At 38.3% G+C, this 14,225-nt stretch overlaps 3 protein-coding genes across 3 annotated transcripts; 1 reads left to right on the top strand and 2 right to left on the bottom strand.

The window, feature by feature from the left end:
* Positions 1–682: 682 nt before the first annotated feature.
* GCK72_025148 (uncharacterized protein) lies at positions 683–1,918 on the bottom strand (the record flags this gene model as incomplete). The annotated part of the gene is made up of 3 exons (XM_003098459.2): positions 683–969; positions 1,029–1,300; positions 1,401–1,918. 3 exons carry the CDS (start codon positions 1,916–1,918, stop codon positions 683–685), a joined length of 1,077 nt encoding a protein of 358 aa, XP_003098507.2.
* Positions 1,919–6,211: 4,293 nt separating this feature from the next.
* On the top strand, positions 6,212–6,556 carry GCK72_025147 (uncharacterized protein; the record flags this gene model as incomplete). The annotated part of the gene is made up of 1 exon (XM_003098402.2): positions 6,212–6,556. The coding sequence occupies one exon, from the start codon at positions 6,212–6,214 to the stop codon at positions 6,554–6,556; it is 345 nt and encodes a 114-aa protein (XP_003098450.2).
* A 1,225-nt stretch (positions 6,557–7,781) lies between these two features.
* On the bottom strand, positions 7,782–12,234 carry GCK72_025146 (uncharacterized protein; the record flags this gene model as incomplete). The annotated part of the gene is made up of 12 exons (XM_003098484.2): positions 7,782–7,984; positions 8,033–8,113; positions 8,277–8,460; positions 8,509–8,858; positions 9,226–9,401; positions 9,446–9,589; positions 9,724–9,864; positions 9,941–10,363; positions 10,413–10,889; positions 11,389–11,544; positions 11,595–11,772; positions 12,090–12,234. The coding sequence occupies 12 exons, from the start codon at positions 12,232–12,234 to the stop codon at positions 7,782–7,784; spliced, it is 2,658 nt and encodes an 885-aa protein (XP_003098532.2).
* Positions 12,235–14,225: the final 1,991 nt, after the last annotated feature.

Below are 14,225 nucleotides of genomic sequence, written 5' to 3'. Positions count from 1 at the left end.
GACCTCTTCTTTTAAATCGTCGGGCGGGAGCCGCTTTTTGACTGTCCGGTCTTTCTTATATCTTTATGTTTGTCTCCAATGGAATATACTACTGGAGGGATTAGTTGACTTCGGGTGTTCTCTGGCGGTCTCTGCATTTCACCCCGGGGTGCCACAGATGTTTTCCACGTGGCAGAGAGTATAAAGAAAACGAGAGGTGACCCCCCTCTCCCACGTTTAAAAATAGGTAGTAGGAGTCGGAGTCTAATAAGACCGAATACTCGTAATAATGAGTAATGTTAGTGAGAAAGATAATTTGTTTGAGCAACTACATAAATTTGCTCAATTTCTTTTCTAGGTATCAAAAAAAAGGCCAAGCAAACTAATGGTGATGGGCCTACATGACATTTCACTCTCTAGAAAAGATCTTCTTCAAATTTCTCACTTTGCACCATAAATTCAAAAAAAGTGAAAGAGAAAGTGAAAAACGCTCACTCACCCAATGCCTCCCTTTCAAATTTTATGACGTGGCATTCTTTTTGTTTGATGTGCGCGCATACATGGCCGCCTCTTCCTTTTCTCTCCTCTCCCCCTCCACTTCCCCTCTGAACATTGAAATCGAAAGAACATATATAGTAGGAGATCATTGTTTATTAGAAGATCACCGTACATTAAAATTCATGAGGATCTGAAACAATGATATTTAATAGTTTAGCAGGAACATCTTCTCCAATTCCAGAAAACGTTTATCCTTCTTGTGGAGAAACAAGTAGGTGAAGTGGAGTCCGAGCGCTGAATCGTAGTTCTCCAATACGATCTCATAAGCCAAACGAACTTCTCCTCCGATGGTGTGGCTCTTGAGACGGCGGTTGATTCCAGCTCTGACCTTGAAGTCCACTTTCTTTGGATCCGCCTTGTTCTCCTTGACGAAGGAGGATCTCTTGACGGCGAAGTCCAAAAACTTCTTATTTTCGTCAGCCTCCTCGTTGTCTGCAATGTTTCACAATGATTATTTCAATAGATTAGGCAAAAGTGATAGGGAAACTAACCTTGGCCGAAAATTGATTTGACAACTTTTCCCTGTTTCACTTTCTCGATGAACTGAGAAAGTTTCTCTTTGAATTGAAGTCTCCGGAGCTCCTCGACTCTCTTCTTCTCTTTGCGGTTTCGTTGAGCGACTTCTTTCATGAAGCGTTCACGTCTTGTTAGAAGACGCTTCTTTTTCTTCATGGGAGAAGAGGGCGGCGCCATTTCGTTATCGGCCAGGTTATCCCCTTCAGACTCCATCTCGTCCGGGAATCGCCAGTCTTGGCGGATCTCTCTGAAAAATTAGTTGTGATGAGTTTTCTATTCTAGGTTCTAGGTTTCAAATTAACTAAATAAATTTTTTTTAAACTACTGATGCTAGGTGTACAACTCACTTGAGAGCGGTTGGCTTCTTCCAACTGATTCCTTGACTCATTGTCGACTTGCGGTGAACCCTCTCCGAAGCCTTTGCCAACCAACGTTTCTCCGCTCTCATCTTCAACAAACGAACGGCGGTGGCCCAGAGTTTCGGACTTGACATTCTTGGGAACTTTGCTCTCGGGGAGACAGTCCACGGCTCCGCTCTTCCATCGTGAGCTAACATGGAGTCGTTGGCATGGCTCCTCTTGGAAGTGCTCTTCTTACTTCTCTTCTTGCTCCCAGTTGGCTTTCCTAGCAATGCCACGTCAAGACCAAGCCCCGAGTTCTCATTACCGTCGATCGAATAAGAAGCCACTGATTCAGCGGACGATGATCTCTCCGGTTTCTGGATGAATGCAGTATCCAAGATTTTCTTTTCCATATCACTACCGGATGAAGAGGAGGTAGAGTCGTAATCAGTGTTTCCGAATTCGCGGTACTCATTGACTTTCGAGAAGCAGACACGACGGTTTCGTTTGGTCTTTGGCGTCATGATTGCTGAAAAGAAATTGAAATTATCATCTGATATAATTGATAAAAAAACGGCTGCGGGAAGGAAAAGAGAAGAGAAAGAAAAAGAAAGTGAATGTTGTATTTCAATTTTAGGTAAAGGGAAAAGTGAGAGAGAAGGGTGCGCGTGAACTTCTGCAAAAAAAAACGACACTGATGGCAGTTGAGGGCGAGAAAAGGTATTGTAAACACTATCAATGTCAGAGAGAGGAGAGAACGTGGGAACTTACATTTGTGATTTGGAATTGATTAAAAGAATCAGGTGTTTAGAAAAAAGTATTATCTTGAGAACGTTACAATAAACATGTCAGGTTTTCTTATGAACGCAGAAAACACAAAAGTGTCTTCCTAACATATTTCAATGAAAAAAGTTTTCAAACAACCATACGAATGTCCACTTGATTTGCACTCTTCTCTATTCAAATGTGTGGGAATGAGTAGACAGAGCGGAGAAGTGTCCTCTCGACACCAAACCGTCATGACACACCATTAAGGGGAGGAGTTTCATGGATGACCTTTTGGAGCTGTGTCATCAAGCAATTTTCGAATTCAAAAATGAGAGAGAGAGTTATCTTATAAATTAGGAGTTACTGCTCTCAGTAGGCGTTCTGAGAAGCAAGACAAATGGGAATACAATTATTGGAGGTGACTAATTGTTTTTTGACTGAATTTTAGGGCGAACGACTACAGATTTTCAGTTTGCAGCGAAAAAACAATAATTTCAAATCTGAAATAAAATGTAAGTTTGAAAACTTGAACTTTTCAATATTCAAAAAAAAAACGTGACTAGTAATGTGAATGTGAATGGGAAAATTCTCACGCGGGAGAAAGTATAATTTTTCTGATTGCACGATGCATATGTAAACTCGCAGAATCAAATCTCAACAAAATTAGTGGAAAGAGCATTTTGAGAAGAATATTTGGGAAATGTTATGTTGAGGTTCTACTAACGAAGAAAGGTGGAAAAGAAAGTGTAGACGAATTTTGTGGTGAGAATTACTCTCTATCAGTTGTAAAAAGAATAAATGCTGACGGTGCATTTTCGAATTACATGTGTTCTTGAAACAGTTTGATGAAAGAAATAGTCGAGCGAACAGGTAATTAATAGATTGGAGGAAAATTTCAAATAAATCAAGGAGGGATTAGAATAATTGACGAAAAAGAACTCCGTGGGTTGCTTTCGTGGCTTTTTCCATCCGAACCTCACTATTTTGAAATTTTCTCGCAAGTTTTGATAGTAGAGTTTCAAGCAGACTTGCTGAATCTCGGCCCGGCCCGGATTCAAAAATATGCACAATTTTTTCACAAAATTTTTGAAAAAGTAGTAGAAAACTCGACTTTTAAAATCAAAAATTTTTCAAAATTTCAAAATTTCAAATTTTTGTGCTAACTAGTAAGACTCGGGCTGGGCCGGTAAAAAATTTTTAATTGGCCCGTTGCAATTCTGGTTTCAAGGAGAAAACAGAAAGTTAGGCATCGGTAGACCAAAAATTGGTTAAAATCGTAAACTGGATACACCTTTATGTCTTTATCAGCTCATATCGTCAGGACATCAGAAAATCTAAAAACAAAATTACATCTGGCTCTGCAGCACATTTTCCTCATAATTTCAACCGGTATCTGTACTTAACATAAAAACTTCTGCAGCTCACGGATTGATTCTATTAAAATAAACCAAAGTTGCCATCTGAGTTCCGAAATGTACCCTTTCTGGTTTTTGTATTCCGTTGTCACGCTTTATTGTAGCAACCTCACTTCCTTTTATTTTTTTTAGCTACACTTTTTCAACAAGGGAATTTTTTGAAGACGCGGCTTTCAAACGGCACTTTTGACTACGGGAAGTCCATTTCTGCAGTCAAAACCGGCTTAGTGTCTCTGCGAGCCGAGTTCTGAGCACTCAAACTTTTCATATGGTAAGGCTTTTTCACATGGAACTCCAAATCGGCAAATTGTATATGCAAGATGTTCTCATTTTTCCAACGTGCGAGCACAGGTGAACCGCTGGGAAAATGGAACCGAGGGGTGACGTATAATCGGGTGATTTGGAATTCCAAGTGGAAATGCTTGACGATATTAAAAGTTTAAGAGCACATAACTCGGTTCGCAGAGACATTTAGCATGTTTTGACTGCAGAAATGGACTCCACGTAGTCGAAAGTGTCTATGACCAAATTTAAAAATCGTTTGAAAGTCGCTTCTCCAATGATTTCCCTTGTAAGAAACCCCGTCCACATTTCTTCCCTTGATCTCTTCCAATACCTAAATTACATAAACAGAAGTCTATTCAAATGTTACTCAACCAACGTCTCAAAAAAGGACACCGCGGTGTTTCCAACCTAAAGGCGCTTTTCCGATTTTCCGAAAGGGAGGTCGAATAGGGGGAGAGGTGCGAAACAAAACATATCCCTCGACTCAAAGGGGTATGTTTATTATAAACAAAAAGATTAGAAAGTTTTGAATTTCTGTTCGGAGAATGAAAGTAAAGTATGATTTATACCAATAAAAACGTATAACTAGCGGAAATTAGACTTTTCTGGAAAACGTTCCACTTTTAGATAGGTTTGGAAACTACGTTCACAGATTCAAAATATGATTTTTGAATGTGTTTTTCAGGACGATATCTTGTGAAAATCAAAGGTAAATACATTGCAGCTTCAATCGGAGAAATGTTTGGACAAAATGCCAATTATGTGTTTGTAGAATATATAATCACATCATAATTCTGCAGTTGTCTTCACTATCGTCTTCTTGTGGGATACTTCTGTGCTGGAATCTGAAATGACGACTAGTTTTCAAATACTTGTCTCTTCTCATGTTAGTTTTTTATTCAAGGTTTCAGTCGGCATATGGCGAAATTGTTCCCTTGGCAATATACTTCATACCCGGTGTCCGTATCTGTTTCACAATAAACATGAGTGTGCAGATTTTGAATATGTCGGCTGTTGTCTTGAAAAGTACCATTAAATCTGGGAAAGACCAATGTTATTCTCTTCATTCAGCTCCATATTTCAAAAATTCATCATTTTGCCAAAAAATCGCAAATGCCTGCCACGAAGACAAAATGATGCCAATTTCTACATTTTTTTCCATTCAGAAGAACTGCTGCCAATTAGATACAGAATGGTGCCATGTCCCTCGTTTTCCACATTCGTCATTTGAAAAAAATGTTTTTGGAGTGTTTCGAGAACTGAGCTGTCAGTTCTACTTTCAACATCATCATAAAAGATGTGATTGATTTACGCTACTTGCTTTGTATTATTCAAATTTTCCTTTGATCAACATCCCGTGTGCATGCAAAGAGAGTCGTCATACGAAAAATAATGTTAGCAGTTAGCCGCGAAAACAACACGTGTTTCTCCCCATGGATACTGTTAGGGAATTCAAAAATGTTATTGTACGTGTTTTCGGTCCTGGTTCAATGTAGTAAACAGGTAGTTTTCAAATATGGAACACATGACTGGAAGTAATGTACTCGGACACACTAATTACTAGGAAATGTGATGGCAATTAAGTCTGGTGACATTTTCTGAAATTCGAAGAATTCCTTGTATCCAATTTTTAGTCATTTCGTGTCTACATTTTGAAACGTTTAGAAAAAAAACATATCAGACTAAATACTTGGAAAGCCTAAACATCAAAGTTCAACTACCCAGTACCAAAATTCAAAATTTCTTACTCAACATTTCATCTCTTTAAAAAAAAAATGCTTAACGCATAGAGAAATCGAATGTCCAATGATTTCATGAGAATCGCTTCCGGAAATTGTCGAATTCTCTTTCACTTCAAATCAAATTAGGTCGATCACCGGCGTCTTTGTATCCGATCACTAGCCAGACACTCCCAACGATAAAGAACAACTAACTTGTATTTATCAAGTAGACTCCTATCAAAAGGAGTGATAAATCATGGTGTCTTTCCGATTGTATTCTTCTATTTCAAGATTTCTCTTTTTATCTATAATAAATTGTGGAAGATTTATGATAATCTCGAATGTTGTCTTCTTTTATTTCTTTTATTTCTCGCCTCTGTCAGCAACATGTTAAAATTGATAATGATAATTGAAGATAAGCGGTGGTGGAAACCCCCATAGAAAGAAACATCTCTAGACTAGAGACACAGACGAATGTAGGCGAGGAAGGGAAAGTGGGCGGCGCCTCTTCTGCTCTAACCAGAAAGGCTGCCGGCAGATAGACAACACAATTCTTTCCGCGTTCACTTCTATTTTCAAACTTATATTCTTCTGTCTGGCATCTAATCAGATACTATCATTCGCTATCATGTCGCACGAAGATCAAGCATTCCTTATGGGATCGGACATCGAAGACGATCTTGTTGTTGAGGAGGATATGGAACACATGGAACACGACCAGCAACCAGCACCTTCCCAGCCGGCTGCCAATATCCACCATGTAAATGAAATTGACACCGAGGCGGATCGTATGCTGGAAACTCCATGGCAGAACCTCACCCCAGATCAATGTGAAGTCATCAGTCGGTTGGTGGAAAAAGCGGATAGCTCCCAGATGAGTAGAGCGGAGTTGTTGAATTCAATCGAAGATTCTCTGATGGAGTTGGCAGCGATTCGAGGAAGAAACAACGGTATCCCACAACAACGTAAGTGAAAAAATAATATATTGATAAAAATTTAGATTAGTTAAAAACACACTTTTGTTATGACATCACTTGTTCACTTTCCGAAAAACAAAAACATTTTTTCGATATTTTCTCAAACCATCAATTTACAGAATAGTTTGAAACAACATCTCCGTTCCTACTGTCCACCTCTTCACCCCCCCGCTTTAATTTCTTTCCCGATTGCTTCTAACTAATTTTATTGAATCATTAAAGCATTAAACTTCTTATCATGTGAAGAAATAAAAATTTATTGCATTTTCATAAGCAGCCATTAAAATTTTTCCGGTGGGGGGGAAAGGAAGCAGAAATGTAACTTGATACGATACAAGTACAATAGAATTTATTTCCGAAATCAAACCGTCAAACTGAAATCTGAATTCCCTCAACGGATTAAGAAGAGGAAACGGGAGGAAAAAAGGATTATATTAGTGATAATGGCAGAGTCAAAAGCGTTTATTTTGTTTTAATCGTGTTACGCGTGTCTTGATCGAATTAAAACATGCAAAATTGTGTTGACAATTGTGTTCGTCACTTCACATCATGTTAGGGTTTCAGTCAGTTTCATTAACTTTTCAGATTAGAAATTCGGTGAATGAAGTAACTGGTGTGTTACTTGTTGCGTTCTGCGGTAAACATGTGCGTGTGTATGTATTCTGCTTGACCGGTAATCAGTCTAGCCGAGTAAAAGTAACCTTGATCTCTCATGTTTCAATTAATCATACTGTTTTATGAGCGTTGTTAACATTTGGGTTTTAAAATGTAGCCATTCGAAATTGAATCTGTTCGAAAATGTAAAATATAAAATGTCGACTCCATTACAAAACTCATTCATAGATTTGAATTACCGATTTAAAGATAGATAATCGTTTAATACATCTTTTAAGACTTGTCGGTCTCGTCTCAAAAAACCAGTTATTATACTCTTAATGTTCCTAAACCCCCGCCATTGATAAGAACTTCACTGATAACCTTTCAACTTTTTCAATCGTGCCGCCGCGTTTCCTGTGTTTTGAAGCGAGAGGGAGGTAAATGACATGTTTATCCAAGGTCTAAAATGTAGTGAAAAAAAGAAGTAAAAAAGATGCAATATATATTCAAAATGAGGGAAAGAGAAAGAACCAAATAAATTGAAACAATAAAATATAAAAATTGAGGAGAGAAAGATCAATTAAAGAGAAATCGCCCGACCAGTTGCCAAATGATGAAAAATAATTATGTTCTACTGTTCCGATTCGCTTTAACCTTCACAATATTGAATTCATATAAATCACAGAGATCTTCATAACACTTTTCCACACGTGTCATGTAAAGTCGGAGAAGAATTTCCATATGCTTGTAAGCCCCAATTCGAGAATCGCCGCTTCGTAGTTTTGGAATCAAGTTTAATGGAAGACAGAGAATACTGTAGACGTAATCTGAAAATTCATATACTTATATTATAAAAAGATGCTGAAAAAACTAACTCTTATAGGTGAACTTTTTGGAAAGGTTTCCTATTATATCCCGCATACTTCTTGCCATTTCCATATCGCTATCTATGCTATCTGAAATGTCAAGAATGAACATCAATCACGTATCAAGACTATTCTTTGACAGTTTTTCAATGATTTCACAATCTTTTGTGAGAACCGTAAGATTTACAACTCTACACAAAAGATAAGATTGTAATTTATGAATCTATCAAATGAGAGAAAGAATGCAACATACGTCTTTCCAAGTCGACTAGATTGTTGGCAACGTTTATGATATTTTCTTCCATAACAGGAGTTATCTTTGGGCGACTAGTTCGGTAAACTACAAATCTTCCTGCCATATCCACACGGTCTCTCATAATGCGGATTTTATCAATTCTAGATTGAATATCTTTGCGTTGGTTATCAGTGATTCGTAACTGGAATAAATATGAAATGAATGGAAAAGTGAAATAGTGAAAACATACCTTCTCCAACTTCTTCTTATTGTCAAACCACAAAATTCGAAACGCCAATTTAGCATGATTGGTGGCTTCCTTGAAATATAAATCTTTTGCCTCAAGTGTTCTATAGTTGCGTTCATCATCCTCCTCCTCCTTTATGATATCTCCATCACTGTATTTTCCAGTGCTATAAGGATCAGCAGGGGCATTTTCAGCAGCTCTTCTCTCCATTTCAGCTTTCTCAATAGCTTGTGTATTTTGGAATTCGGCAACTGCATCTCGTATGATATAGTCCATTATACTACTGACAGTGGCTTTGACGCGTGGCTCACTTGTAGCTACTTGAACTGGTTCATCTTCATTTTCTATGGGTTCTGATAAAAAAGAGAAATGAGATAAACAGAACAATTTTATAATACCGTAAAAACTGTATTATTAGAGCGGCACCTTTAATAGAGCCGCAGTCTCTAATAGACCGACACCCTCGGCAGACAGAAGCGGCCGTGGTGTGTATTTTCGACTTTTTCTTTGTTTTTTTTTTGGGTATTTTCGTTGTTTTTTCATTAATTTTTCATGTTTTTTTCTGTTATTTTTTGTTTCTTGACAATAAAGTTTATGAAAATTTTTTAAAACTTTGTTCGAAAAATAAAACGGCAGCCTCTAGTAGAACAACAACAAAAACCTGTTCGAAAAATAGAGCGACATGTCGCTCTAATACAGTTTTTACGGTATATCAGGTACCTGCAGAAGAAGAAGATGAAGATTCAGAATTTGTAGCCTCCTCAACTCTCAATCGTCTTATTTCCTTCTGACGTTGACTTCTTGCAGCTCGTTGTTTCTGTTTCTTCAATCTTCTTCTTTCCATCTCCCGCTCTTTTTCTTCATCAACTTCGAAGTCATCCCAACTATTAGCAATTCTGAAATTAATTAATCGGTTAGCACTTAACATTGGGAAATTTACTCCGACAAAGAGCTTGGGCCTTCCTGTTGGACAACTTGCGGAGCTGCAGATAATATTGGGGTTTCAACGAGAACTGGTTCCGGTTGGATAGGAATAATTGCATTCTTAGTCTTAACAACGACCCATTCATCGTCCGATGTATCCCTGAAAAAGTATTCTAGGGGAAGATTCAACAAGAAATAAAAGAATCGCTGATCCCTTTCTACAAAAAAAATCTCAGAAGTGTATTATAACTTCATAATCCCCCCACACATTCTATTCTTCATCCCCATTCTTACACTTTCAGATTAGCATTTTCAACATCGCTCTCCTCTGACAACGTCATCGATGTTTCGTGCTGGTCGCTGCCTTCCTCCACAAGATTGTCTTCCATGACAACGTGGAGAGAGGAGACACTTGTAACCGACGATGTTGTTGCTCTAAATATAGAAAATATAAATTACTAGTGTCGTTTGTCAATCAGAGCTGTTTATGCATATTTTGAACCACTAGTACCTGTCAGGTGGCAGTGTGGAAATGGAATTAGTTTGTTTTGCCACAATGGATGCATATGATGCAAGTGGGACAATAGCCAAAACAGGCAGCTGCTTCTCATCTTCCTTCGGGATTAAACGTTTAATTGCAGGTGGCACGGTTGCATTTGAGCAAGAAGTAGTCTCAACGGCTTCTACGTTCACGAAATCATTCTCAGTTTCCATAGAATCATCTCTAGTAATATCTGATTTGATAGGGACCTCTGCTTTCGGAGTTTCAGTCTCTGAAGGAGTAACGGCAGGTGAACTTGAACGAGACGACGTATTACATTGGTCGGATGTTGTACTAAAACCCGAGTCACTCTGACCGCTGATAGGTGTTGAACTAGACGGAGTTACTGGTTGAGGTCTCAGAGCGCCTGGTGTCCCACGAGGGTGTCTGTTGCTAAAAAACCTATTTTTCAAAAAAAAATCAGAAAAAAAATGAGTTTTACCGTTTTTTGCGATTTGGTACATCTGGCTGAGACTCGACTGCTGACATGGGAATGAAGATATTCTCACTTGTAATTGGCGGAAGGTATACCGGTGTGTATCCAACAGATGTTACACCACCATGCTCATTTGGAGCAACTAAAACAGCAAAAAATTGGTCTTTAAGACTTGGCCCTTGTCTGGAAACGGCGAGAGAGGAAACTGGGACATTTTGAGGAGCCACCGGCGTTTCAGTTACTGGTGCCAACTCTGGAAAGACAGTGTTCATTCCAGTTATTCTGTATTGTCCGTTCTCATCGAAAGATACTCCGACTCCGAAACAAGTTCTCTTTGGATGGTGATTTGGTGGGTTAGGTAGAACGGGTACAACGTCAGTGACAGTTTGTGTAGTCTTATTTTGGATAGTAGGTTCATTAGGTCCTCCGAGCGCAAGGAGCTTCTGCCCGTTCTGTTGAGATTCTTGTCGGAGTTCTTCCAATCTGGAAAGTGAATTTTTATATCTTTTCTCTGACAGTACCTCTCAAAACGGTACCAACTTTGGCTGTTTTCAGTGGAAAATGACCAACTTTGACAGTGTATTTCGATGTCACCTGATTGCCCTATAAACTTAATTTTGTATGGGTTAGACAGAGCAAAAAAGCACATAATTTTTGTAGTTTATCATTTTTTGGGGGATTATCTTGAAAGTTACAGGCTGTCAAAATGAAAAGCTCCAAAATTTCGCTAAAACGGACGGAAATTAGTCATGCTTGATTACCTGTAACTTTCATGGTAGGGACTCTACGAAACAATGGTCAACTACAAAAATGATGTGCTATTTTTGCTGGGTTCAGCTCATATGAAAAAAGGGTAATCAGGTGACGCAGAAATACAGTGTCAAAGTTGTCATTTTCCACTGAAAACATTCAAGGCTTGTCACTTTTTTCGAGCGGTACTGCATATTAGAAAAAAATGTTCCAACCATTCCAAGCAACTCACACTTTTTTCAAAATCTTTGGCACAAAATCTCCAAATATTTCCTTCAATTTCAGTTCATCTTCCGAAAGAGCAGGTTGTGGTTCAGTGGTCCCATCTAACACTGGCAGATCAGAAAGGTAGCGAGGGAAGGCACTTCGATCATTTGGCGCTGTCCAGCTATAAAAACTTTTAATTTGACGCTTTGTATAAAATACTGATGTCCTTACCTGTTGATATCCGAAAAGTTGTCTCGCTCAAATTTCTCCAACGACTCGATCGATGCCATCATCTCACTGAAGATCCGTCCAGCATTACTTGGTGTCAAGTTGGTGTGCATAGTTCTCCATCCTCTCAGCATTTGTGAGAAGTGTTGAATACGTGCCCACATCATTTTGTCAACAAGATCTGGAATAGAATACCGTAAAACCAGTGATAAAGGCTTTAAATTTTTTGATTGGTATACAAAGTGATAATGGACTATTTCTTCCTTATTATTTTCTTTTTACCACAAAACCAGTAATATAGGCGCACCCCTATCTTGGTTGTCTTTAAAGATATGAAAATTGTTTCAACTAAAAAAACATTTAAAGAATATTAAGCTGTATTTTGTCAGTTACAAACTTTTCGATATTTGTTTTGGGAATCGAGATGAACCGCTAGGTGCGTCTCTATTGCAGGTCTTACGGTAAACTCAAATCTGTTTTTCACATGACCAGACTTACCAACAAGGTCATGTCCGTCTCCAACGCTGACGGTATCACAAGTTCCTCTGTATTCTCTCCATTTTCCATCTGGAGTCATTGCGATCCATCTCCGGAATCTCACCAACTCTTTGTCTTTATCCTCGTCTACCGTAGTTTCTGACATAATGTAGTCTGGAAGAAAGGTTGTGCTTAAAACAGAAATAGAAAAAGAGAAGGCATGAAGAAGAGTAAATAAACAAAAACGAATGACATCTAGGAAGAGGTGGAGGAAAGGTAAGAAGAGCCGCTCCGCCCGCCGACAAAAAGAAAATGGAAATGAAGAGAGCAACAACGCCGAACGCGGAGGGACTCAACGCCCCGCCGTCGGCCTGGAAAGGGGGCCAGGCAGCTCCATATAGAAAAAGGACACAAACAAAAGTGAGCCATGAGCACCTCTGGGCACTCTTAAGCCACGAAAAAAATGAGGAAGAAAATCGATGTTTGACGACGACGTACTCGGAAGAAGAACTTAATGTAAGAAAAGATTGAAGCAAAGCGAACCGAACGAAAGAAGAAATTGAGGAGAAAAGGCAAATTGAGGAGAAAAGGGTGTGTCTGTGTGCCAATTATTTTTTTTTCCGGGAGCCATTTTTTTCTTGCGCTTTCTTTGCGTAGGAAGCGTATGAAAATTTGTGACGCTGATGCGGGGGAACATCGGGGTTGGACTAACAGAGAAAGACAAAATAATGGTTTTTTCTCTCAGCAAAATGAATTACATTATAACATAATGTTTCAAGGAAGTAATGCAGGCGATCAAAATTCTGGGTCTAGAAATAAGCAGACTTGCAACGGGCCGGCCCTGGTCTTCTCAGTACAAAACTTTGAAAATTTTAATTTTTGTCTTTTTCAGCTAAAAGGTCAAAGTTCTCACTATGTTTTTGAACACCAATAGAACTCGAGCGTACAAAGGATTGCTGACTATTTTTGATTAAAATATCAAAAATTTCGTAAAAAAGTTGTGCACATTTTTTGAATCCGGGCTAACCGGGCCGGGCCGGGTCAAGATTTTGCAATTTTGGAAATGAAAGTTTTGGTTATGACGTCATATAGTCCCATCAAATGTAAATTTTGAAAAAAAATAAGACTACTTATCCACCTTTCTTATAGAATTAGAAATCTGCCACCGGAAAGCCACATGAATTTCGAATTCAATATTATACATAAATAATCACCCGAATAAAACTCCACAAATGGAACATTCTAAGACCTTGAAACAAGAAGGACAACTAGACTCTCGTTACGCACAAGAAAAAGTCATTTTGAGAACAATCGAGATGCAAATCCAATAACAATTCCGAGAAGTGCAAAAACCTTAATGAAGCAGATACAAGCGACGCTCTTTAGGAGAATCTATAGAAAAAAAAACAATTCTCCAGAGAAATAAATAACTAACGTTCCTACTTCATTTAGTAAAGCCAAATGAAGGTTAGTTGTTTTTCACCAAAAGCAAGAAACGGGCAGGTGCTTCTCATTTCCACCTAACATAGAGAATAGAGAGAGCGAGATTATGAAATATCAATTCTCTTTGCCCCGAGATCACATGTTCTGGAAAGAACATCAAAAACAACGCGGAGTAGTATCAACAACAATAAATTTGAATAGAAAATGTAGAATGAGATTGGAGGAGGGAGAAATTGAAAGAAGAAGGTATTAGGAAAACAGAAGAAAAGGAATATAATTTTCAGTCAGAATATGGTGAATAAAAAATTATAGAAATGTTATTTGGTCATTATATTATCCGTTTCTTTCTTTTATTGTATTAAGAAGAAAGAGAAAAGATGTATTATAGCATTGAGGATTGTTTAGTCGGATAATACTCTTGATGAGAAAAAAACGGAGAGAAGAAAATAGACCACTACCGTAGTACTTCAAAGATGTAGTACTAGAAGAGAGCACGTGAATAAAACCTTGTATGCTAACATAAAACAGAGTATTGAAACTGAAATCCTATAATATTATATTTTCCCAAAAGAAACGGTCGTGGAGAATTGTTTCTAGGTAGCAAAAAAGTTTGTGCGGCGTTTCCCCTCGTTCAATAATAATGTGGTTTTCCCGAGCGCGTGAGTTTTCTTTTCAGAATTTATATGGTCAGTTGTAAATCATTTGGGTTAAGAC

Source organism: Caenorhabditis remanei, chromosome X (genome assembly GCF_010183535.1).
Source record: "Caenorhabditis remanei strain PX506 chromosome X, whole genome shotgun sequence".
Classification (NCBI taxonomy): Eukaryota; Metazoa; Nematoda; class Chromadorea; order Rhabditida; family Rhabditidae; genus Caenorhabditis; species Caenorhabditis remanei.
Note: the sequence above shows the minus strand (reverse complement) of the source record. Positions and strands in the feature narration are given on the sequence as shown.